This window comes from Onthophagus taurus, chromosome 6 (genome assembly GCF_036711975.1).
Source record: "Onthophagus taurus isolate NC chromosome 6, IU_Otau_3.0, whole genome shotgun sequence".
In the NCBI taxonomy this organism is placed as follows: Eukaryota; Metazoa; Arthropoda; class Insecta; order Coleoptera; family Scarabaeidae; genus Onthophagus; species Onthophagus taurus.
This window is the reverse complement of record NC_091971.1, coordinates 8,372,517-8,398,277: the sequence shown is the minus strand read 5'-3', so window position 1 is coordinate 8,398,277 and position 25,761 is coordinate 8,372,517. Positions and strand designations below refer to the sequence as shown.

The 25,761-nt window shown below is 30.0% G+C and overlaps 4 protein-coding genes across 12 annotated transcripts; 3 read left to right on the top strand and 1 right to left on the bottom strand.

The window, feature by feature from the left end:
• Window positions 1-49: 49 nt before the first annotated feature.
• Window positions 50-1,815, top strand: LOC111427994 (uncharacterized). Its single transcript, XM_071196717.1, has 12 exons — window positions 50-175; window positions 230-250; window positions 309-335; window positions 398-421; window positions 477-512; window positions 568-588; window positions 1,239-1,265; window positions 1,322-1,387; window positions 1,450-1,512; window positions 1,571-1,624; window positions 1,676-1,693; window positions 1,752-1,815. The coding sequence occupies exons 1-12, from the start codon at window positions 129-131 to the stop codon at window positions 1,792-1,794; spliced, it is 447 nt and encodes a 148-aa protein (XP_071052818.1). The 5' UTR covers window positions 50-128; the 3' UTR covers window positions 1,795-1,815.
• On the bottom strand, window positions 1,815-5,956 carry LOC111427783 (E3 ubiquitin-protein ligase TRIM45-like). 4 transcript variants are annotated; one of them, XM_071196715.1, is made up of 8 exons: window positions 5,647-5,956; window positions 5,519-5,593; window positions 4,418-4,756; window positions 3,939-4,186; window positions 3,668-3,871; window positions 2,811-3,408; window positions 2,184-2,431; window positions 1,815-2,133 (listed from the first exon to the last, which is right to left on the bottom strand). In XM_071196715.1, exons 3-8 carry the CDS (start codon window positions 4,749-4,751, stop codon window positions 1,879-1,881), a joined length of 1,887 nt encoding a protein of 628 aa, XP_071052816.1. In that variant the 5' UTR covers window positions 4,752-4,756; window positions 5,519-5,593; window positions 5,647-5,956; the 3' UTR covers window positions 1,815-1,878. The 4 variants fall into 4 exon arrangements, with proteins under 4 accessions (XP_071052816.1, XP_071052815.1, XP_071052814.1 ...); XM_071196714.1 differs by having other exon boundaries at window positions 5,519-5,956; XM_071196713.1 differs by lacking the exon at window positions 5,519-5,593.
• LOC139430083 (probable multidrug resistance-associated protein lethal(2)03659) lies at window positions 4,113-12,810 on the top strand. 4 transcript variants are annotated; one of them, XM_071196709.1, is made up of 9 exons: window positions 4,113-4,244; window positions 7,803-7,870; window positions 8,074-8,304; window positions 8,371-8,798; window positions 8,858-9,014; window positions 9,065-10,306; window positions 10,966-11,326; window positions 11,378-11,528; window positions 11,597-12,810. In XM_071196709.1, the coding sequence occupies exons 1-9, from the start codon at window positions 4,209-4,211 to the stop codon at window positions 12,754-12,756; spliced, it is 3,834 nt and encodes a 1,277-aa protein (XP_071052810.1). In that variant the 5' UTR covers window positions 4,113-4,208; the 3' UTR covers window positions 12,757-12,810. The 4 variants fall into 4 exon arrangements, with proteins under 4 accessions (XP_071052810.1, XP_071052813.1, XP_071052812.1 ...); XM_071196712.1 differs by having other exon boundaries at window positions 4,129-4,244; window positions 7,690-7,870; XM_071196711.1 differs by having other exon boundaries at window positions 4,129-4,244; window positions 7,608-7,870.
• Window positions 12,811-15,712: 2,902 nt separating this feature from the next.
• On the top strand, window positions 15,713-23,443 carry LOC111427782 (probable multidrug resistance-associated protein lethal(2)03659). Of its 3 annotated transcripts, none has more exons than XM_071197072.1 (11): window positions 15,713-15,891; window positions 16,312-16,413; window positions 17,100-17,330; window positions 18,422-18,540; window positions 18,598-18,906; window positions 18,959-19,115; window positions 19,170-20,417; window positions 20,470-20,806; window positions 20,866-21,016; window positions 21,889-22,116; window positions 22,365-23,443. In XM_071197072.1, the coding sequence occupies exons 2-11, from the start codon at window positions 16,337-16,339 to the stop codon at window positions 23,267-23,269; spliced, it is 3,762 nt and encodes a 1,253-aa protein (XP_071053173.1). In that variant the 5' UTR covers window positions 15,713-15,891; window positions 16,312-16,336; the 3' UTR covers window positions 23,270-23,443. The 3 variants fall into 3 exon arrangements, with proteins under 3 accessions (XP_071053173.1, XP_071053171.1, XP_071053172.1); XM_071197070.1 differs by having other exon boundaries at window positions 15,714-15,891; window positions 16,225-16,413; XM_071197071.1 differs by lacking the exon at window positions 15,713-15,891 and having other exon boundaries at window positions 15,915-16,413.
• Window positions 23,444-25,761: the final 2,318 nt, after the last annotated feature.

Genomic DNA, 25,761 nt, shown 5'->3' with positions numbered 1-25,761 from the left:
TACGCATGTCATTTTATGACCAATTATTGTATTTTAATAACAGATAACAGACAATAATGAGCGGTGGGTGTTATTTATTGATTACATTTTAGAAAATTCCATTTTGTATAGTTTAAAAAAACTTTATAATGAAGTTTCTGGAAGTTGGTATAATTTTTGGAATTATTTCAACTGTGTAAGATTATGTCTTTATGTTAGATTTAAAAAATAATTATTTATTTGTTATTAGCTTAGCTGTTTATGATGCACCGTAAGTTTATCTTTAAAATTTTTTATTAAAATTTCATTAAAAATTGGTTTCTTTTAAGAGGTCGAACAACTTATTTTATAAATGGGTTTGTATAAAACTTCACAAAATCAGTTTTAAAACTATATTTTCTTACTTTTTTCTTTTTAGAGAATTTTATGTTTTAAATTCAGAGTAAGTTATAAATATGAATGTCCCAAAGTTATTTATCATTTTTTATAATTCTTAGAGGAGATGATATGCCTTCACCAACAGATTTTCTCAAGTAACTTTATTACACTTTTTTTTATAATTATTTTTTAACGCCATCTTTCTTTTAGTGGTAACATATCTCCGTCAATGTAAGTCTTATCAAATTTAGTTATTTAATTTTCTTTTATTTTTAGTTAGGTTTAACTTCTTATGCGTAAGTTTTTAACTTTACTTATAGATTTATTTTTGCAATCTCCTTTAGTTAGTTTCTTTTATACAACTTGTATCAAAAGTATTCAGCTAAATTGTTTGGCTTGACGGTGGTGTTCTTCGTATGCAAAGGATAATGAAGTTATAGTAACGTTTCTCGTTACATTATCTATTATTGGCTCTCTCATAAACTCCGCTAAAGTTCCGTTCATATTGTAATAATGATTGGATTTACACCTTATTACAATCGTGCCAGTATTCTTGACTTTATGTTGTAGCTTTTGGATCAACTGAACCTTGTAAAGATGAACATCCTTCGTCGATTATCCAAAATGCTTGATGTAGGTTAATCTTGTTTTCTTCTTTGACGATCTCGATTGTAGCGTCTCGGCCGCAACCAACCTCGGTTACTAAGACGACGAATTCAAGCGACTCTACACTAATTTTCAATTTTTTAATTATTTAATCATTTATGTACATGATTTAGCATATTCGTTTAGCAGATTACTTTTGAAACATCACCTCCATTATTAATATTTATTGTGCTACACATAAACTTTAATTTATTCTAACCCAAAACGACTTTTAGCGATCCAGGATCTTTGCCTTCTATTCCGTAAGTTCTTTTTTACATGTAAACATAAAATGATACACATTAATTTTTGTTCGTAGACTCCCCATAAGCAAATCAGTAATGAGATTAAGAAATGCGAAGCGTAAAAATAACGGTAAAGCGAGGTAAATTAAAATTTTATTTCAAAAAAGTAATTAATTTGTACGACTTTAAAATTCAATTTTAGATTAAGAAGTGGACTTAATGGTATTCCCTTAAATTTAAAATCTGATGAAGCAGACAATTCTAAGTAAATTAATATCATTTTATTTAAAATAATTACTTTGTACGATTTTAATTAATTTTAGATTAAATGATGTTCCCTTAAATTTGAAATCTGATGAAGTAGACAACACTATTCAGTAAGTTATTTTATTTTATAAACTAATCGATTTATTTATTTTTAATTTTAGGGTGGACGAAAAAAATAAGTAATATTTCCATTATAATCTTACATAATATTAATTACCATAACAAATTTAATTTTAGGGCTACTTATAGACGAATGCCTGACAACGACGATGATGAATAATAAAAAATAATCAAAGCAAAAACGTTTTCTTTAAGTTTATTAATTAAAATACATTTCTTTTTAAAAATAAATACAATAAATCACTTATAACGTAAATTGATAATGCGTGGAACTCCTCTTTTGACATTCTGAATGTTCTAAAGTGCTTCCACAACAAGACCAATGTCGCCTTCCTGGGTGCCCTTCATGACCATGACCACATCCTTTATAACCACCAGGCATTTTACCACCACACCCACACATAGCATCCTTTAATCCACCGCTAGAGCAAAAACTACAACAATGATATGTGCCATAATGAGGCCTAAATGGCCTAACAATTATTATTGTTGGGTTGTCCTAAAAGAAAAAACCACAAATTAATTTTCAAAACTATTGGTAATAATTACTTTTATTGGCTGTCCTTTAACTGTTACAGATAAAAAATATTTCCCTGGAACATCAGGAATAAAACTTAATTTATAAGTTCCATTTTTCTTATCTTCAATTTGCATATTAATAGTTTTCGTTGAACCGGGTTCCTTATATTTCACCTCTCCATAAACAACTTCGCCACCGCGTTGAAGCGCTGTATTGGTTTTATCATAAAGCTCCAGTAAAATTTCGGCTTTTTTTCCAACTCGAAGGTTTTGTAGACCTATAACATAAAAAAGAGTCGTAAATTTTCGTCTTCCATTTACTTTAGACGGGTCTCGTTAACGAAGTAAGAAGCAATGGGTTTTGAAATAGGGGAACGAAGGCAATAAAAAAGGGGAACTCGGTTTGGAATTTATTGGCAGAGAGGATCACACGTCACAACAAAACGAGAAAACACGTGCGTTTCCGCTTCTGTACCACTTCTGTTCCGCTTCAGTTTCGATGCCCTTCACGGAAAATTTAAAAGCAAGACAGAAAGTGAAATGCTAAACGGAAATTAAAACCACAACAACGTGTCAACTTTGTTTATTATGTATTTTGAAAGCAGGGTAATTTATTGAAGACATGTGGGAGGGAAATTAACAATATTAATTATTTACCTTCTGGAAGAAGTGAACAATGAGATGGTGAAACAATTTGCGTTGTAACAACTCCGTATAAAGGACAAGAATTCCATGATTCTTGCGAAGCTTCTTCTGGTAAAAATTGTAAACTTTCTGAAATGGGTAACTCAGGAATGTGAATTTGATTACAAACTTCTAATCTTCTCAAAATCGGTTTAACTAAAGTTAAAAATTCAACTTCGTTACTTTCTCTAAATAAATCATCAGCAAACGCTAAAATTTCTTTCGCCAAATGTAACTGCCTTTGCAAATCATTTAATTGAACGTCAACTTTATGAACTTTCTCAATCTTCGCAATCTGAACTTCTTGATGAAGCTTTCTCCGATGTTGTTCGATCGCGTTAATATAAGCCTCAATAAACTTATCGATATCCCCCTGAACTTGGTTACAATGATTTTCGATTCTTTGCGATGTCGCCTGTAATTTAAACGAAGTTCCCGAGGATCTTTCAGCTATAGTTCTAGTTTTTCCCAACGCCATTTTTATGTTTGAAGCGTATATCTTTGCCGCTCTTGTAATCGATTCGTTTATATGTCCTTTATGATTCATCGTAAAACATTCTCGACAAGTAACCTTAAAATAGTTTAGATTATAATTTATGTCTTTGTAGTTTAACACTTTAAACCCATTTTGTTGGCCATGTGGCTCATCTCGAAATGTGTAAAGTTTATTTTTGCAAAGCGGAAACGGATACTCGGGAAGCAATAACGATTTGAGGAAGTGAATGTTTGGTATTATTAGTGGTTTCAATGTAAACGAAGACTTGTAAAAGGGTATTGAAAAAATAAATACTTAATGTGAAAAAGATATGTGGAAAACTCCTGACAATTACCTGGCAACAAGTTGAACAAAAAATAGATAACTCAATATCTTTATGATTCGGACACATAACTTGTCTTCTCACAGTAGTTATACCTTTTTTTCTCGCATCTTCTAATCTTAAAACTTCGTGATTTAAATTGGTTTTATGTTTTAAATGATTTTCGGCACAATTTTTACATAAACTCAACGCACATTGAGAACACCTACATGAAGCCTAAAATAAAAGCCCTAATTTTAACAAAAATTTTATGTTCTTTTATTATTTTTTGTCATTAACATACAATATTATCTCCTGTGCATAGATCACATAATAATTTGGTATTTTGCGAGTTTAAGGCAGCTAAAACGAGACGATTCTGAATTAAATAATTGAGTGGGAACGATTTAACGCCGCCAGATGATGGTAATTGGTGGTCGGATCCGCAATGGGGACATTGTATCGTTGTAGATTGGTGTGTTCTTTCGTTGGATGATGTGGTGCGTCGTTCTTTATTATTTGAATCGATAGTGACTGTGCTTCTTCTATCATCTAAAAAAAAATAGAAAGAAAGATGGAAAAGAAAATGTCAGAAATGTTTTTATTGGAGGTAATAATGCACAAAGCCAGTAAATAGTTTTCGTAATGGAATAATTGGATAATCGTGCCGACCAACTGCGGTTATATGGGTTTTTATTCACCCCTAATCTCATAAGAAGGATAAAATTTTTACGGTTTCTTAAAAAAAAGAACGGAAGTGAAAAAGAATAAATAAATTCTTACCTTTAATTTGATTGAAAGCTTGTTCTTCTAATTGTTTTAAACACGTTATACAAAATGTGTGCAAACAAGGAAGAATTCTTGGTTCATAAAATTCTTGATGACATAACGGACAGTTTAATTGAGACGATGAAATATTACAAAAACTTTTTGTACGATTACAAGAAGTTTCCGATTTAGTTACATTATGCGGTGCCGATTTTGATCGATCGTGATTAACTTTAGGAGTTTCTATTGATTTCCTTTTGGTCGATGAGACATTCTGACTTTGACGACGTCGAGCAAAACTACCGAATATGTACGAAATGTGATCAATTTCCATTATTTTAGACGGCATTTAGACTAAAAACAAAAACATTAATAGTTTGTAAAACCTTTTAACAAATCTATTTTAAGATAATTTATTTCAATTTATATTCAGGTCGTTTATCGTTTAAATCGTAAACCTTAATTCACTTATTCAACTTGAAAACGTTGATTTAGCCGCGGAATTCCGAAATCTAAATGTGCCATCGAGTTTCTTTTTGAAGAACATCAAAAGATCTTTACTTTGAATAAGACCACTGTTCAAACAATTAACCCGAAAACTAACAAACCGATAAATTTTACACGGTATATTATTCTTGGGTGGTGATTTTGATCTTGGTAGCGTGAAATTTGAAAGACCAGAATGTTTTATAAAGGGTACTAACCTCAAAGAACATTCTAATTTTCTTTAATAATTTTAGTAATTACAGGTTATCTTAAAATATGATCATTTAGCTTCAATCTTTTGGGGTAATTAACTCTCTTAAAAGCTTATGTTTGGTATCCTTCATCATATTCGTAAATTGCAGAAGGACACTTTGCAGATTAAATTTCAAGAGGTTTAACACATGTTGATAAATCTTTTTTTTTAATAAAAACTTTATATAAAAAAGATCTTTCTAAATTAATCCTCGACCTAAATTTATTTCTAGAACAATATGTTTACATGTAATGACCTTTATATACATTTTTAAATAAACCAAATTTAAAAATATTATTTTAAAAATCAAAATTAATTTTTGTCTTTATTTTTTTATGTATTTATCAATTTAAAATTTAAATCTATTTGTCACATACTTTAAACTTCTCTACAAAGCTAAATTTATCCGATCTACTTGAACGCGCGGAGTTAACATCTCGGACTGGCACCATCTAATCCGAAAACACAACTGAAGCTGAGTAAAAGACTAAAAAAATATACTTACTTGGCTTATTTCGAATCCCGAGACACTAATGTAAATGCAAGTTTACATTTTCCCTTCGCATCATTTTATTTTTGATTTTTTTCAAGTTGAAGAGTAAAATTTAAATAAAATAGGAAGTGTTGAGGTTTTTTATTAGATTTATAGAGTCTACGCCTATTTCGGAATGACACCACAGTGAATTCACTTCGACAGCTTTAATCCGACACTTAACAGTTTCTATTTATAAAAGCTCGAAGCCACGTGATCCAGAGGCGACGTCGCGACGCTTTACAAAGCGTCTTGCTCCGGCGAATGCTCGTGAACGACTGTTGTTAACAGCTTATATTAGGGGGTTTCTAAAATCTCTAACAGATTGTATTAAAAATTAAAGGAATTTAAAAATGTACTAATATTAGATAATTGTTGAGAAATACTTCTTTATTTATTCCATAATATCATATTTTTTATGCTTACATTATATATTACGTTCTTTAAAATGGTTAATTGAGCTATGCCTAACATTTACGTGGATTTCCTTGTCTTATTTCTGATGTTATTATAAATATTTAAACCCAAGTGTGAGGTATTAAGTCTTTGTTTTGTTTACTATTTTAGCTGCTTTTAATGGAAGCCAGGTGAAAGCAAAGGGGTGAAAATCTTTCCTAGCTTATTAAGAAACAAAAATCAAAATTATGTTCTTCTTTCTTCCGATCTTTTCTATAAATAAGAATTTTGATCCTTGATGAAAAAAAGCAAAGAATGTAGTTAAAATAAAGGTTAAACAGAAAAAAATGCTTTCGGATGCATAAAAAAATAATGATAAAAACTGAATGAAATTCCATCAAGTCTATGTCACATAGAAGCCAGAAAGATTAAAAAAGAAAGCTAATCTTTTGTCTTCTATTCTTGTTATGACATATTCATGCCAAATGGAAGACAGAAAGAAAACAGAAAGAAGATTACTTTCTTTTTATAGGGTTTCAGTTTTATATTTGGTTTCTTTAAAATTTGAAAATAAAACGGTAACTTATGGTGCACCCTAACATAACTGGTTTCGGAGACATTTCCATCTTCAGGTGCCTTGTCAGAAGTTTTGCATAAAATGCAGCTCAAATGGGTTATCATTATCGTTAAGTTATCAAACTAGTATAGCAGTAAAAATGCCTAAGCAAAGCTCTCTCTCTCTCTCCGTAGCATTACAAATCGGACTGGGTCTTCGCTGACTTTACAATTTGCCTCTGTTTGCTGTAGTCCAGCATTAGTTCCTCTGATTGTTCAATATTTAGGATGCGTTGATCAAATTTTTAGTCTATTAGCCTAAGTCAAACTCCGAACAGCTGGAAAGAATTGAGAAAGTATAATTGATTCTAAAAATAACGTTCAACAATTCTTAGTGATCATGATGAAAATCTGTTGATAGATAAAAGCACGGAACCCATTCAGCTTTGGTTACAAAAATTACACTTCGTCTTCTATAAGCAGGTCATTTTGCTATTGCATAATATTCCAGCAGATTCAATTCAACATTGTCGCTTGGCATAGTTTTGACGCATACATTCATCATGTTAATAAAGAGAGAAAGAAAGCATCCCATCTATAAGCACGCTACAGTACTCTAATCAGAATTGATCGACTGCTTTAAAAGTGATCGCACTAAGTTGAATTATAAGATTCCACAATAACAAAGAATGATACAAAGTGGGTTAATAACTTAATATGAAAAGAGATCCAAAAAAGTGCCCGCAATTAGTTTCTTTTATCTGTAATTGTTTAATAATGTAATTAGTTAATGGCATCTAAGCACTTGGTGGGTTTTACAGTTAAAACTCAAGAAATAGAATGAAACAATTTTATATGAAGATAAAATTTTAAAGAATTGTCAATAACTTTTTAATTTGGCAACTTAATTATTGTTAGAGAATAATACATAAAAGCTAAAACCATACTTTAAGATAACCGGTAATTAATTGTGTACTAAAAAGAGTATAACAATTTTGAACCTATGATATTGTCTGGGATATAATCTAAAATCTATACTGTGCTATCGTTATCAATAATTGATAGGTTACGATAAGATAATTTGATTGGGATAGCATGTACAGTTGTTATTTGTCCCCTTCTCGCTCGACTATGTGCTCGGCGTTTTTTGGATTTAACACCAAATCGAAATGTACCAGGGATGTACCGCCAAAAGAGAAACAAACCCAAGAGAAAAAGCCGGCGTAATTTCTATGCTTTTATTCCTGTAAGTACAATAAATTAATATAAATCTAAAAAACATAAAGAATGCTTTATATGTTTTTAAAACCTATTGTATTAAAAATTATTATCTATTTAAAGAGTATTTCCAATAAAATAAAACTTTTTATTACCTATTCACTTTAATCCTGCTAATACTTTAGAAAAAAATAACAATTCGGTTTGTCATCACCGTTTTTAATTTTTTAGATTTACTTATCCAATATTTAAAAAAGGAATAAAAAAAGAATTAGAAGAAGATGATATTTACGAACTTTTAAAAGGATATGAATCAGAAAAATTAGGGTCAAAATTTGAAAATCAATGGAAAAAAGAATTAAAAAACCCAAAGCCATCACTTTTAAGAGTTTTATTTGGAGTATTTGGCGTTGAATATATGACATGTGGATTAATCCAAGGTGTTATAAGAACAACTTTTATGTAAGAACATTTCTTTATAAAACAAAATTCAAATAAAGTTGCATAAGTTAAGTATTTTCCTTCCAGGATTACAAGGCCTTTAGTAATTGGTCGTTTGGTTGCATATTTCGACACAAAATCGAATCTAACAAAATCGCAAGCTTACATTTACGCAACTCTTTTAATCGGAATAACAATTTTACAAACGATTTACAATCATGGTTACATGCTTTATTTAACTCAGATGGCACAAAAAATTCGAACCGGTTTATGCTCATTAATTTATAGAAAATCATTAAAACTCAGTACTTCTTCACTTATCGAAGTGACAAATGGCAAAATCGTCACGTTAATTAGTAAAGATGTTAATTTATTTGATTTTTCAATTATACTCTCTCACGATATTTGGGTTGGAGTGATTCAAGTCGCTTTAATGACTTACGTTATGTATCAACAAATTGGAATTTCTGCAATTCTTGGTGTTGGATTTTTATTGTTGTTAATTCCATTTCAATGTAAGGATTTCATAGAAAAAAATAATTTTGACTTTGTTACATAATGAGATGATTTTTAGTTTGGGTCGGAAAACAAACTACAAAAAATCGATTGAAAACAGCTGCTAAATCTGATGAAAGAATTCGATTGATCCAAGAAGTTTTATCGACCATAAGGATTATTAAGACTTATTGTTGGGAAATATTTTTTTCAAAGCGTGTTTTTGCTATAAGAAGGTAAATTAATAAAATAATTTTTAAGTTTAATTTAAAAAAAAATTTTTTAGAGGTGAAATATCAAAACTAAAAATAATCTTTTATTTAAAAGCAACAATGTTAACGATAGGAGATTTAAGCACAAGATGCTCAATTTTCGTCTGTTTAATTTCTTATTATCTCCTCGGGAATCGAATAACAGCAGAAAAAGCTTTCGTAATTCTTTCTTGTTATGGTTCATTAAGATCCGTTTTAACCGTAGCCATTCCAGTTGGAATTTCTCAAATAGCGGATTTATACTCATCGATTAAACGAATTTCCGCCTTCATGTTAACACCGGAAGTGAAAGATACGTCAGAAAATTCTGGGCCGCCTAAAATCATTTTGAAAAATGCTTCGGCGTCCGTGATTAAATCAAAAACTGTTTTGGAAAATATCACGTTAAATCTTCATGTTGGTTTATATGGTTTAACTGGACCCGTTGGAAGTGGAAAATCGTGCTTGTTAAGATTACTTCTTGACGATATCGTTCTAAATGATGGTTATGTTACTGTAAACGGCGCGGTTTCTTATGCTTCTCAAGAACCGTGGTTATTTCCTGGAACGATTCGGCAAAATATTTTATTTGGTTCCATAATGGATGAAAAAAGATACCAAAAAGTGATTAAAATTTGTTGCTTAAAACTTGATTTCGAAAACTTTTCTAAAGGTGATAACACCTTGGTTAATGATAGAGGGTTAAATTTAAGCAAAGGTCAACAAGCAAGAATTAACTTAGCGAGAGCTCTTTATAAGAAAGCTGATATTTATCTATTAGATAACCCTTTAGCACCCGTTGATTCTTCCGTTGGAAATCAAATTTTTAAAAGCTTCAAAGACTTCCTAAAAGGAAAATTAGTTATATTTTGTACCCACCAAATACAATTCTTACAACAAGTTGGCGAAGTTATTGTTATGATGGACGGAAAAATTCAAGATAGAGGAAATTACGAGGAACTTGTTAAAAGAAATGTTGATTTAGGAATTGACATTGATGAAATAACTTCGAACCAACATAAAATTGATAAAATTGAAGAAAATGATGACCTTGAAAACGAGGATGCTACAGAAACAGATTATTTATTAAAATCAGAAAAAAATTTGCAATCACCTAAATTATATGGAGAAAAGAAAGAAATTGGAAAAGTCAAAAACGAAGTTTACAAAACATACTTAAGTTATGCGGGTGGTTTTAAAGGAATGTTCTCGCTTTTAATAATTTGCGCTATTTCGCAAGCTGGTGGGAGTTATTTTGATTATTTTATAACTCATTGGTAAGATCTAAAAAATTATAAAACCATTTAAACTAAAACTAACTCTAGAACTAACAGTAGATCTAGAACTAGAAGAAAAAGTGTTTGATGTTTCCGATGCCACGTTGCAATTTTGACCTGCCTTTCGGCATGCGGCTTTCGTCTTCAACCAACCCCTTCTGCATACACTCCTTCCTTTCCTTTCGTATCTACCTCTACAACTTTCCCCTCATTATGCTCATCGTTTCTGATTACCTCGCAATACCATCTCTCCCATTCATCCCCATTTAGCTTGCGCAAGAAGTGATTACTTACCGTATCTTCCCTTCGTAATATCTCTCATAATGTAGCCATTCTTTTGAAATACATCTTCCTTCGTTAAATTTTCATGGTTATGGAACGCAGCCCATAGATACCTATTTGTGTATGTCTTCTTCCGATACACTGCCAATTCTGTCTTCTTCATGACCAATACATCCAGAAAAGATAAGTGTTATGCAACTTCCGTTTCCATAGTAAATTTTATCTAGATGTGTTGCAAGTTTAGGTGTTCTAGGAACCAGATCAGGCAGGTTCAACATGGCATATTAAACGTCAAACACTTTCAAAAGACTAGTCTAGTGGTAGTTCTAGTAATAGTCGTATGTATATTATAAAATCAATTTATAGAAATTTTTTAGGATAGGCGTTGAAAAAGATTACAACCGACTTTCCGAATTCATAAAAAACGAAACGTATTATTCAAACGCAACGATTTTAAGCGAATATGAAGACGTCACCTTAAAAAAATCTCGAATTCCAATGTTGTATTCGATCATTTTAGCCGTAACAGCCATAATTCTCACTGGAAAAGCATTTTTATACTTCTCTTTGACAAGTAGAGCTTCGCTAAAACTACACAAAGCGACATTTTCAAATATCGTCAAAGCTACAATGTCCTTTTTTGATACAAATCTTTCGGGGAATATTTTAAATCGGTTTTCAAAAGACTTTGCTACCATTGATGAAATGATACCTTACATTTTCTTTGAGTGTCTTCGAGTAAGTTTTGAAACATAACTTAAAAATAAATTAAATTAAATTTTTTTTTAGATTCTTTTTGTACTTATTGGATCATTAGTACTCATCTTAAAAGTCAACTTAGTTTTCGCAATTCTTTCACTTGCTTTTGGAATAATTTTATTTATTGTCCGTCATTATTATTTACCAACAAGTCGAAGTTTAAAGAGATTAGATAGCATGAGTAAATATTCCCACTTTAATATTTACCAATCAACTACAATTGTTATAAAATATTTATTTATTTTTTAGCTCGAAGTCCTGTTGTTGGTCATTTAAATGCATCTTTGGAAGGATTAACAACAATCAGAGCTAACAAAGCTGAAAATATCCTAACATTACAATTCGATCAGCATCAAAATCTGCATTATTCAACCTATTATATGTATATGACAACAAATCGAGCGTTCGGTTTCTTTTTAGACATGTTATGCGCATTATATTTAACAGCAATAACGTTAAGTTTTATTATTTTTGCATCGTCGACGGCCGCTGAAAACGTTGGATTGGCAATAACACAAGCTTTAGGTTTAACCGGTTTATTACAATGGGGAATTCGTCAATGGGCCGAATTAGAAAACCAAATGACCTCGGTCGAACGTGTCCTTGAATATACAAAAGTGCCAATCGAAAATACTCAAGGAATCGCACCAAAAACGGATTGGCCTTCAAGCGGAAAGATTGAATATAAAAATGTTTGTTTAAGATACCCAAAAACGAACGATTTAATTTTAAAAGGAGTTAATTTTTCTATAAAACCGGGTGAAAAAATAGGAATTATAGGAAGAACAGGTGCTGGAAAATCTTCGATTATTTCAACTTTATTAAGATTATACTCAATCGAATCAGGCTCAATATACATCGATGACATTGATATTAATGTGGTTGAATTAAACTTTGTTAGATCTTCAATTTCGGTTATTCCTCAAAATCCGGTTCTATTTTCGGGAACGTTAAAAAGCAACCTAGATCCGGACGTTTTATACAGCGATTTTGATATTTGGCAAGCATTAAACGTGGTTAACGTAAAATCAACGATCGAAAGCCTTCCCGGTCAATTGGATTGTATAATAAACGAAGGTGGTTCTAATTTTAGTGCCGGCGAAAAACAATTAATATGTTTAGCACGTGCCTTGTTAAGAAAAAATAAAATATTAGTATTAGACGAAGCAACCGCTAACATCGATATTAAAACTGCCAATCTTATTCAAGATACAATAAAAACGAAATTTTCTAATTGCACCACATTAACTATCGCTCATCGATTACACTCCGTAATGAAATCAGATCGGGTTATGGTCATTTCGGATGGAAATGTTGTTGAATTTGATGATCCGCAAGTTTTAATGGACGATTACGAATCGAGATTCTATCAAATGGTGTCACAAGGAAATTGGGAAATGGATTCTTGAATAAAAACATACAATTATAAGACTAAATTTGTTAATAAAATTGTTTGAAATTGATTGTATTTGTTTTGTATTTTATATTTTTATATTTAAAGACGTAAAAAATCATAAAAATATTCAAAATTTATGCCTTCCCTGCCATTTGGTGCTGTTATTTGAAGATCAACCAGACTTTCTGGAACTGGTGTAGTATGTGACTTGTGCGTAGACACTTGACGAAGAAATTGTTTTGACATTTTAAAAACGCGGAAATAACGTTTCTGGAAATGAACAGAATGATGTTGCAAATGTAGGAACTAAACACCCAGAGAATGTCAACGATGAGAAAATGATCGTACCTCGTGCATTATTTGGCAAAGTAATTCAGTAGGCATGGTAAAAAATTTGTATACGAAATAATTGCGAAATTGCTTATTTCACAGGAGAAAGCACCCGTTCGGAATAAATCCATCATTTTCTGACAAATGAGTTTCTCCTGATATAAAACACTGTAATACTTCCATAATTACTTGAGCAACTTGTATCGTTAGTGTGAATATCACTTAAATTTGTCATCTTGGTCTCCACTCCATAATTTTCTTGGTCCATCGATCATTCTTTAACCTCGCAATGTGCCCCGCTCAGTTTCACTTCAAAGTAGTATTCTTTCTATGGCATCCGTAACTTCTTTCTGACTTCTGACAAGTCTAACCGAACCCAACGCAATCTCAATCTGCAAACTGACGTCTGGCCTGGGATGTTGGATGACCAGATAGTGTGGGGCCCCGACCCACTAAAACCCCTCTCCTCATATTCTCCGGAATCTGGCGGGGGGCGTTTCTTCGAAGAACATTCTTCTCGGTCTCTTTGGCTAGCTTGCAACATCTTTGTCTTGTTCGCTTGAGGTTATTTCCTCCCTCACATGGCCGCAGTCAAAAATAAAAAAAAAAGTATTTCCAACAGCTTTTACAAAATTTGTATTAGTATTATTTATTTTAAGTATTCTTTTAGTTTATGAGTATTTATTGTTAGTGCAATTTTATACTCTAAAAATTATTTAGATAACATTATGTCTCGTTTAATTACTTTTAAAATGTTTTGATTATTGTGTATATTCCACATAAGTATTATTGTTTTTTCTCATTATTTTGTACATTAACCTAAATTTCAAGTTATTTTCGTCACTGCAACTACGAATTTCAAACTCAACAGACCAACAGGTCTAAAACAAGTAGAAAAGGAAGACAAAGAAAGGTTGAAAGTAGGATATTAAACGAAATGTGTTCATTAACAAGTCAATTTAAAGGAAGTAAGACACCAGCATGTTATATTCCGCAAATCCAGCATATTTGATGGTTAAACTTCAACGATTAGTTTTTCACCAACGATTTATTCCATTGAAAGCAGTTTTAGAGGGGGTGAAGACGTGGCTCAGGTCTACAATGAGACTACAGTTTGGGTGAATTGTGCAACGAGGTTCATCGAGGAAAGGTTAAGGACAATGGTCAAATTTGTAATGAGGTCTTAGATATTTTCGTACAGACTCCAAGCATAATTTGGAATCATTTTTTCTTCTACCTTTGACTCTGTAAAACTACTAATTGAATCTATTCACGAAATGCGTAAGCGTACTTTTCTCACCTTTGTATATCTATTTTGCAGAGTTTTAAATAAATAAGGAAAAAATAATAAACAAAATTTCTTGTTCATACTTAGTTAACATTATTTTTATTGGACATGCTTTTCACAACTTTTTATTTTAAACAGTGCAGAAATTTAACTAAGTCGCGGTTTTTATTGTCTCCATGTAAACTTAATAAATACAAAAATACTGTGATACAGCATCTTTAACTTTGTTAATTAATATAATTTAAGAAAGAGGTATAACTTAGAATGATATATTTAGATAAATATTTTCTTTATTTATTAAACATACAATTACGTTACATTTTCGTATTGATTAAATTATAACTCATTATACCTCGTTATTGTTGAGTCAAAACACGACCGAGAGAATGTTTGAAGATAGCAAGTATACGATGTGTTTGCAATATGACCACGAAAACAACCTCTCAGACTTTGTTATTTTCAAAACAGATCTCGGCGAAGGTTGTTTGTAAATTTTCTTTTCAATATTTATTTTACCTTAAAAAATTATTACATCTCATAACTTTTAACGCTATTATTGTACTCACTTATACATAGTAAACAATGAAATTAATAAAAAATTTTAAAATTATGATTACAGCTTAAATGAGCTGATTAAAGGTGACTATGTTAAAAGAGACGCACTATTATTTTATGGCAGATTTTATAATTTATGATACTAGTATTAAATGTGACAGTGCAATTTTACTTTTATTCTCATATTTAATTGCCTACTGTAAAATATTTGGGATTTAGTTATTTTAATCTTTGGATTTAGATTGTTAGATTTAAAATTTAAAAACTACATCGTATTGAAGTTCACAAAAAGTAATCTATAGTAAATCGTTATCTATCCTTTCATTTATTTCTTATTTCAATGTTTTTAAGTTGTCACCATTATTAAGTTAAGTTCGGATATAAATTGATGACACGCGCAATTGGGTTCTGTGTCTTGTCATCGAAAATCCATAAAAATTTTCTTATCTATTGAAGATTAATCGAGACATAAAAATTATTTATAAAAAAAAACTTTTTCGTACATAAACGATGATTTGATAGAATATTAAAAAAATTTATTGATATTAAGATTAGGTGAATACAAATAAATCATCGTTAATTAATCGAGATTATTATATTTTAATAAATCCTATTTTCTTGTAACTGTGTCACACGTATAATACCATAAATTGGATAAGTTTTGCATCACATCCTGATTAAGGAACAAATACCCAGTTCCTTTGACGTCTTCACAAAGATTGTTCTTAAACTTTCATTGTGAAAGATCCAAAAATAGTTCATTTTATAGTTTTATAACATTACAATAAAACTTAAAATCCTAATTTAATCGTAATTTAAATCTTAAATTAAATCCAAATTTAAATAAACAAGTGTGGAATAAAATCCTATTATTTTATATAAAAAGGAAAAGTAAAACAAGTTTTTGATTTATATTACTGAAAGACAATTAGGAAGAGAAAAGAGAGAAACAAAAACAATCTCAACTAATAATAAGTAAGTAAACAAAGATAATAAAAACGATTTCAATTTTATTTATACCATTGATTCTGCACAAGCAATCAATGTTTTGTTCTTCCTCTTTTTTAAAAGAATAAAGAAAACGTTATTCGTTATCATTCTTGTCCCCATTAACAACTCAGTGATAAATTGATAAATTAATTAAACCACACGTTTTTAAGTTAGATCGGGTTACGGGGCAAAATTTCGAACAATAAATAAAACGTTCGATAAAAAAAATTAACCAGACCACACACAATTAGACTATAGGCTTAAAGGGAACAATAAACATTATGGCATCTCCTACTTGGTGTGTTCGAATTTTTTTAGCCTTCTGTGTTGATAATCGTCGAGATTAGATATTTTATTCAAACCAAGTCAATATATCAACCGATGTTTCTGCTTATTCTGAACTAGTTGATGATTCGTGATCTTCATCATCATGTTTCAAGGGAGCGAACGAAAAAGGGATGTTAATCCGAAAGCTAGAGCTGGCATCTTCTCGTTAATAACCTTTTTGTAAGTAAAATTATTTTTATTTTTGAGTGAAAATATCGAAATTACGATGTTTATTAGTATTTTAATAAAATCGTTTATTATCAAAATATTATTGACGTATCAAAATTTATTATAAGTAGAATTTTTTTATTATCAATATTAAATAAATGCAATAAATTCGTTTTGTTTGATAAACATCAACATTTAAACAAACATTTTCTTTTGATGCTACAAATGTCTGATTCTACAAAGAACTATTAAAATAATTGTCTCCAAAATTGAATTCTTAAAGCATCTTTTTGAAATTTTGACGAACAAACTTTATTACCTTTTCAATCAAATAAAGCATTTTCAAAAATACGTATTAATTTTTGAGTTAATAATACTTGAATTTAATAAGATTATCAATTTTTTATGTAGTTATTGATTTTCATTTCTTTAATAGTTTATAGATTTATCAAAAAAAATCTTTAAACAAAAATTCTATGATCTGATAACAAACCAACTGAAAAAATTTAAACCATCCCAAATCGATTATGTATCTCCTTAAATTTTATGACATTAATGATTTAAACCCATTATAAACGAAATTCGTGGTTTTATAAGGTTAGATAAAACAAATCCCGTTTTACAACTAATTCTACTATTGTTTACCCGATCAAAATTACTTTTGTTGGTATTAATTTATGTTTTGATTAATTTTTTAGATATGCGTTTCCTATTCTTCGGAAAGGTTTAAAAAAAGAACTCGTTGAAGATGATGTTTATGAAATATTAAATGACTTTAAATCGAACAAATTAGGCGATGAATTGGAAAAGGAATGGGAAATTGAAGCTGTCAAGAAGAAGCCGGCTTTTACTTCCGTTTTATGGAGGCGATATGGAAATTTAATGATTTTTTATGGGTTGCTCAAATTTGTTGTTAGAACTACAATCATGTAAGATTAAGAAATTTTTTTTACTACAATTAAAACTAATATACATCTAAATTCTTACAATTTACAACAACGATAGACTCTAAAATAATTTAGTCCAGTGGTTTCTTTTATTTCTTTGTAACAATAACTGCACTCTCACTCCATATAATATTCTGCTTTTTATACGTCACTACACTAAGTGTTTATCCAGTAGTTGAAATACTTTTGCATTTTCATTTAGGTGGTGGGATTCTTCGTGGTTCTTTGCGTACCTTTCGGTTTCTTCCTTTTCCGTTAGGTTATTACTTGGATATGGTTCTCTTAATATCTTCCTATTAGCCATTTATATGATATAACTTTAATTTTTTAATAGTCAAATGATTAATTTAATTTTATCTTCCATCTTTTGGTCCACTCACATGTATAGCTGGCTGTCTGTAATACTTGACTGGTAGATGTCACGTTTGCTCTCACTGCGAGCAATGCTGTATCGTCTGCGAACGTAGCTAGTGTTATCTGGTGATATATCACTGGTATACAGGACATACAGCATGTTTCACTGAGGTACTCCTTCTTACACTTCCTTTAAGTCTGCATATTCCTTTATTTAACCCTAAAGAGTTTGTTGGTTATATATGCTGTTAAGGTTTCTACATATTGTTTGAAAACTTTTAGCAGAAGTGATATGGTCTATATGATTTGAAGTCATAGGGCGATTTACCTGCCTTAGGTAACATATAGATTAACCACGTTCCAAGTTGCGGGTATACATTTCAATTTAATAATTTTGCGACGTGATATAGTGGCTTTATAAAGTTAATAATTTTCAAAATGCTGTCAAATGCTCCTTTACTGCCAACAAATGTCAGGTATTGCGGGTTCTCCATTTTTCAGAAGGAATGAACATCCTCTCTATAAGTTCATGATTTGTTTTTCCATCCTATATACTTCTTTTCTTGATTGCTTTTATAAATATGCCATTGTTCGCTTGATTTAGTTACCATATTAGTTAGGTCACAATATTCTTTAATGCAATAATAATTAGTAGTAATTAAAAACAATATTTGATAATCAAAAAAAAATCGCTAATTTTTATTCACTCTTTTATTTAGGATCGTTAAACCTTTAGCTACAGGACGCTTGGTAGCTTATTTCAGTCCTGGTTCAGAATTAACTAAAGATGATGCATTTTTTTATGCAGGAGTTTTAATTGGAATGTTATTGCTAAATGGTAAACACAAAAATACATTCATGTAACAACATTGATTTAATCTTTTAATATTTTTAGCATTTTTCAACCACCAATATCAATTACTCCTGCTACAAGTAGCTCATAAAATAAGAATTTCGATTTGTTCCCTAATCTATAGAAAATCGTTAAAATTAACAACTTCGAGTTTGGCGGAAGTAACAAATGGAAAAATTGTTACATTAATGACTAAAGATGTGTTATTATTCGAACATATGATGCAGTTTGGAAACGACGTTTGGATTGGAATTATCCAATTATTTATAATGACTTATATTATGTATAGACAAATTCAACTTTCCGCTATTGCGGGAGTTGGATTTTTATTGTTGGTTTCACCTTTACAAAGTAAGTCAAAACTCATTATAATTAATTTATTTAATTTAAATTTTATGTTTAGTGATTTTGGCTAAAATAACCATGAAAATTAAAATGAAAACATTAGCTAAATCCGATGAAAGAATTCGTTTATTACAAGAAATCTTATCGACGATTCAAATCATTAAAATTTATACTTGGGAGAAATATTTCAAAAAATTAGTGGATTCCATTAGAAAGTAACAAAATCTTTTCATTAAAACAACACAACATTAATTTAATTTCTTTTGTAGAAGCGAAATTGGTAAAATCAAAGTAACTTATTACGTGAAAATGATAGCTTTAACAGTTGGTGGAATGAGCACAAAAATTTCTTTTTACATCTGCATGATTACATATATTTACCTCAATGACAGTATAACCGCAGAAAAAGCTTTCGTAATACAAAGTTGTTACTCAACAGTACAACACATCATTACAGTAACCGTACCAATTGGAATTTCCCAAATCGCCGAAGTAAAATCATCGATTAAACGCATTAAAAGTTTATTATTAGCGAAAGAAACCGTCCAAACCAAAAAAATCATCACCGATAAACCCGAAGTAATCGCTAAAAATGTTACGGCTGAAATTTTACCTGAAAAACCTGTTTTGAAGGATGTTAATTTAAATTTAAAGAGAGGTATTCATGCTGTGACTGGAGAGGTTGGTTGTGGAAAATCAACTTTATTAAAAATGGTTTTGAATGACTTAACGATAACTGATGGGCAATTAGAAGTAAACGGCACCGTTTCGTATGCTTCGCAAGATCCTTGGCTGTTTCCAGGAACTATAAAACAAAACGTTTTATTTGGACAACCATTCAATGAAAAACGATATAAAGAAGTTTTAAGTGTTTGCGGTTTAATTAGAGATTTAGACAGAATGAAACGCGGTGATAGAACTTTAGTAAGCGATCGAGGTTTAAATTTAAGTAAAGGACAACAAGCTAGAGTTAATTTAGCTAGAGCAATCTATAAAGATGCTAACATTTATCTTTTGGATAGTCCTTTATCTGCTTTAGACGCAAACGTTAGTAAACACGTTTTCCAAAGTTGTTTAAAATCATTTCTTAAAGACAAATTAGTTATTATTATAATGCATCAAGTGCAATTTTTAAAAGAAGTTGATTCCATTTCTGTTATGGAAGATGGAACTATTAAACATCAAGGAACTTTCTCTGAATTAGATAAGAAAGGTGTTGAATTAGGAAGCGATTTTGTTGAGGATGGTGCTAAAGATGAAAACTTTGAAGTTGTTGAACCGCAATATGATGATTCCGATGATTCCGAAACAACAAAATTACTTACACAATCAGCTATGAGTGTTGGTGCACCCTCTAAATTGTATGCTGAACATAAACAAGAAGGAAAAGTTGCTTGGAAAGTTTATAAAAAAATGTTTTCTTATGCCGGGGGGTGGAAAAGTATTCCATTCTTTCTCATAATTTGTGTTTGTGGACAAATATTTTCAAGTGGTTTTGAATATTTCTTATCATATTGGTACATTAAACAAAATTTCTTGTTTAAAATTTATTTAAAAATTAATTTTTAGGATTAACATCGAAGAAGGCATAACAGTTATGAAAAATAACGGAACAACAAATACAACAGAATTCTTTATTTTGGAAAAGAAAAAGGCTTTGGTTCCAATTATGTACTCGGCAATTTTAGGAATTGCAACATTATTAAATTTTGTTGGTGCTATTATAATGTTTATAATGTGTGGAGCCGCGAATAACAAATTACATAAAAAATCATTTTGGAAAATCTTAAAAGCACCAATGTCATTTTTTGACCAAAATCTTTCCGGAAATATTCTTAATCGATTTTCTAAAGATGTTTCAATTGCAGATGAAGTTATACCATTCTTATTTTATCAAATTATTAGAGTAAGTTAATCAATTCAAGCTTTACAATTAAATTTAATCCAATTAATTTTATTTTATAGATTGGATTTGTGTTGTTAGGAGTTATTGCTTTAATGACAATAGTTAAAAGAGAATTCTTACTCGTATCAATAGTCTTTATGATCGCACTTTATATTTGTAGATGCCTTTATTTGCCAACAAGTAGAAGTTTGAAGAGGTTGGATGGAACAAGTAAGTATTTTTAATCATTAAATTATTGCTTTTAAAAATTCCAATAGTGTACCTCAGTTCTGGAAAGTGTTGGGACTAGAAATTTTGAAATTATGGTTTGAATATTGCTTGGGAATTTTTTTGACAAACTTAAGATTTTTAGTCCTAAAGTTTTGAAAAATTTATGTTGAGCATCGTTTGGTGATTCTTAATACCGTGTAATAGTTTTCAAAACTTAATTGTAGCAAAGCAAAATACTTTGACGCAGTTCGGTCAACACTCCAGATTTCAAAACTCCATTTAAAATATTGTTTGACAAATCCCCTGTCTTTAAACATTGTGCATCTTCTCAAAATACTACTCTGTTATTACCTCATTTCGAGAATTCAAACCATAAAAGTGTAAAGAAGATATTATTTGGAAGCTTTCGAATTTTTAAACCAAATTTCCGGTATCTTTACGGGGGATTTGTACATAATTGACTCGTTTTATTTTCATTCAATAGTTTCTCGATATATATACATCTGAGAGCAAAAGTGGAAAAGAACAATATTGTTTAGAATAAAATTTGCTACAACTTTGGTACAACAAATTTTTTTCTAACATGTCCAAACAACTTGTAAATTCATATCATATTCATATTTTCGTGTTTCTCTCGATATTTATGATTGATTATCGATGCAATATTGTCATCATTCAACTTCGATGGGCAAAGCTGTCCTAGTATATGCTCTTGTGTTGTTCTAACCCTTAACTTTTTACTATCTTATGTAGTCCAGCTAACTTAGTTACCTTTTTTGTTATAAATAAACAGTTCTGTCATTCCCTAATTATACATACACAGACCTATGTTTACTATTTATTTGTAATTTTATATTATAATTATTTTTTAGCAAGAGCTCCCGTAATCGGCCACCTAAACGCATCTCTTGAGGGTTTAATAACAATAAGAGCAAGTGGAGCACAACCAATTTTAACCGATCAATTCGACAGTCATCAAGATTTACACAGTTCATCAGCTTACATGTACATGTCAACAAACAGAGCTTTCGCTTTTTATTTAGATATGTTATGCGTCTGTTATTCAACGATAATCATGTTGACACTCGTTATTTTCGCTGGTAAGAAATCAATTGTCGCTTTAATTATCATAAATAATTACTACTTGCAATTATATATCGATACTATGACGACATTGAAATTTAAACAATTAAATTCATCTCACAAACTTTTCGTTACTAAATTGGTCTTGATATTGTACGTCATCAAAGACTAAAGTAGACAATTTGCGTTTGTCCATAAGATTCATCTTGAATTACAATAAAGATGAACATCCGAAAATTAATTTTAATAATTAATATTTTTTTAGGAACTAATGCAGGTAAAGTTGGTTTAGCTGTTACCTTATCGTACGGTTTGAGTCAACTTCTCCAATATGGAATTCGTCAATGGGCCGAATTGGAGAATCAAATGACGTCTGTCGAAAGAATTTTAGAATATTCCGAAGTGAAAGAAGAAGATGATTCCGGCGATAAACCGGATCATTGGCCATCGAAAGGAATGATTACTTATAAAAATGTTCATTTAGTTTACCCAAAAACGAACGAGCTAATTTTGAAAGGAATTACATTTAACGTCGATCCAGGTCAAAAAATTGGAATTATCGGCCGAACTGGAGCTGGAAAAACTTCTATCATTTCCGCTTTATTCAGATTATACTCGATTGAAAACGGAATTATAAACATCGATAACAAGAATGTACACAATTTAGCTTTGAAATACGTAAGATCAAGGATGTCGATTATCCCACAAAATCCGGTTATATTTTCGGGAACTTTAAGAAGCAATTTAGATCCTTACGAAGAATACACAGACGCTGAAATTTGGAAAGCATTAGGAGAAGTTAAATTAAAAGGGGTCGACTTGGATGATAAGATAAACGATGGAGGAAGTAATTTTAGTGCAGGGCAAAAACAATTAATTTGTTTGGCAAGGGCTATTTTGAAAAATAATAAGATAATCGTTTTGGATGAAGCCACCGCTAACATCGATCCACAAACGGATGTACTCATTCAAGAAACGATCAAAAGGATTTTCGCCGATTGTACGATTCTAATGATTGCTCATCGCCTTAACACAGTTTTAACTGCTGATAAAGTAATGGTCGTTAATAGTGGAGTAATAGTTGAATTTGATACTCCAAGCGAATTATTAAAGAATCCTAATAGTAGCTTTTATCAATTGGTTTCACAAGCTGGGTTATTAAAATCTTAAATTAATTTAATTCTTCAGTGAAGAATTAGAAATGAACAAAAAATTTTAATTTGTTTTATTAAATTATCTATGAGGCCTAAAATTGATTATTATGCATTTATTTTTATTTATTTGCTACTTAATTTTGTACATATTAGAATTATAAAAAAATAAAGTGCAATTTTTAAAATTTTATATTTACATTTCTCGTTAAATCCTCATTGACGTATTTTATTCGTTATGCAACAAGTGTGAAGCTACTAAATCGTTTAGAGGATAAATAAGAATAAAAAACTGTTGATTCGATTTAAAAAACACAGGACACTCTTGAGTATACAAGGTTAATATTAATACTTTGTATAAAGGTTATTGTTATTCTGAACGAAGAAGAGTACTGTATTTGAAATATTTGAATACAATAATCTATTTTGAGAAATCAAAAGAAGAAAATACATTTCGAAATCAATTTTATTTTCATTTCAATTTTAGATCCGTTATAAATTTGAAAAATAAATAAATTTTTCGCAATGTTTATCAAACATATCTATTATCACGATAATATATTCCCACATGTTTGAAATATTTATAACATTCCTATTACTTTACTTATCGCTTTGAACAAAAATAATCTAATCCCAGAATTTCATGATAGATTGCGGTAAAAAATTTTATTATGTGTATTTACTTATAACTATTACTTTCTTTTAACAGGAAATTATTTTTATATCATTGCCACAATAAAATATGGTTTATTTAAAGAGACCGTTACACCTAAAATAAATAATTTCATTGTTATAATTTTCACATTTCAACTTTAGTTGTTACGAATTTCTATTAATACGTACATCAAAATATTTGGTTAACACTTTGTATTTAAAGAGCATTTATCAGGAACTAAAAATCAAGGAAGTTGTTGATTCGAAGTGGGTTCGTGTATAATTCGTTAAAATGCAGTTTGAACTATTACACAAACTCTAAATTTAATGTAGATTATTCTGGGAATCGCTTCAAATCTGTTAATTAAAATTAAAAACTAGAAAAGGAGATAAAATTAATATTTTATCTGTGTGTATTGATAAGGTTTGAGTACAACATGATAACTTAAAAATTCTCTTATAGAACTCTCTCTCTTTCTTTATCTCTATCATGCACATTTTTATATTTCTATTATTTTACCCATCAAATCAACCATAGTAATTAAATCTGCGATATATTTGCTTTTGCTTTTTTAAGTATTAGTATGTTCTCGTTTTCCTGTTGCAGCTCAAGTTATAGACTCATTTTAGTTCTGAACAATTGTGGTTTGCTTGTTTCTTCTAAAATTCAGCACCCTCATGCAATGTAGACAATACTAGTAATACTGCCTGTTTGTTTGGCACATGAGAAACTAATATCCTTTTTTGGCCAAAACAGAACATTGAGGTATTTGCATTTCGCTGCCTTATGGCCAACAGCTCTAGAGGAATTTCTTTTTTATTCTTGTTAAGAGTTTAACCTAAACCTCGCGCATAATACTTTTGACATACAAATTTAAAATTTGTCGATCGGCTTAGCACAATTTTCCATGATATGTTAATACCATCTGATTAAATTAATCAAGGGATTATTATCTTAATTACAGCAGTTTTAAACACTCTTATAAGCTAATATCCGGATTTGTCAATAAGATAAATTTAATGAAAATTAATTTTAATCAATATTTTATTTAAGACACATTTTATACAACAGGAGTATAAAACATTAAAAGTAAAGTAAAATACAGTTTGGCTAAAAAATTTATTGCTATCCTTCAATGTTTGAATATGATAATCAGTTAATGAACAAATTTGTTGAAAGAGAATGTTAAAACCATTAAAACCATTTCTGCTCTCCCACTTTTTGTTAAAAAATCAACATTACGTAAGAGAATTGCGAAAATATTAAAAAGTAAGATTATTTCTTTGTTTTGCAAATTTCAACTACAGCCATCCCACGAAGACACTTACTTAGAAATCGAAACCGAAATATAGTTGTTACAGATGCATATTAATTATTTTTGTACAGTCTTAATTTATTATAGTTTAATGGGATTTTATCATTGCAAACTTTTTAATTGGTATTATGATGCAAGTCGTTTTCGAAAATAATTCCCGAAAATGCAATTTGAAAATGTACACAAATTCTAAATTTAACGAAGGAAATCTATTCTTGAAATTATAGGTTCGTAAAATATAAAATAAGAGTGAAGAGTAAAAAACAACACTTTAATGTTTAAAATTTAAGCGTGATAAACACTACCAAAGTTTTACTTTGTCACTTATAACAGTGTCTATTACAATAACTAGATTGAACTAGTTCACAAACAAAAAATGGTCTCCTTGACATTTTATAATCATTTTTTGTCTTAAATCTAAATTCATCGAAATTAGTTATTCCGAAGCGGGGTCATAAAATAAGATAATCTTTAAAAAGATTTATTAAAATAAGAATAGTTTCTTTGAATTTATACTGAGTGATTAGCAACAAACTTCAAA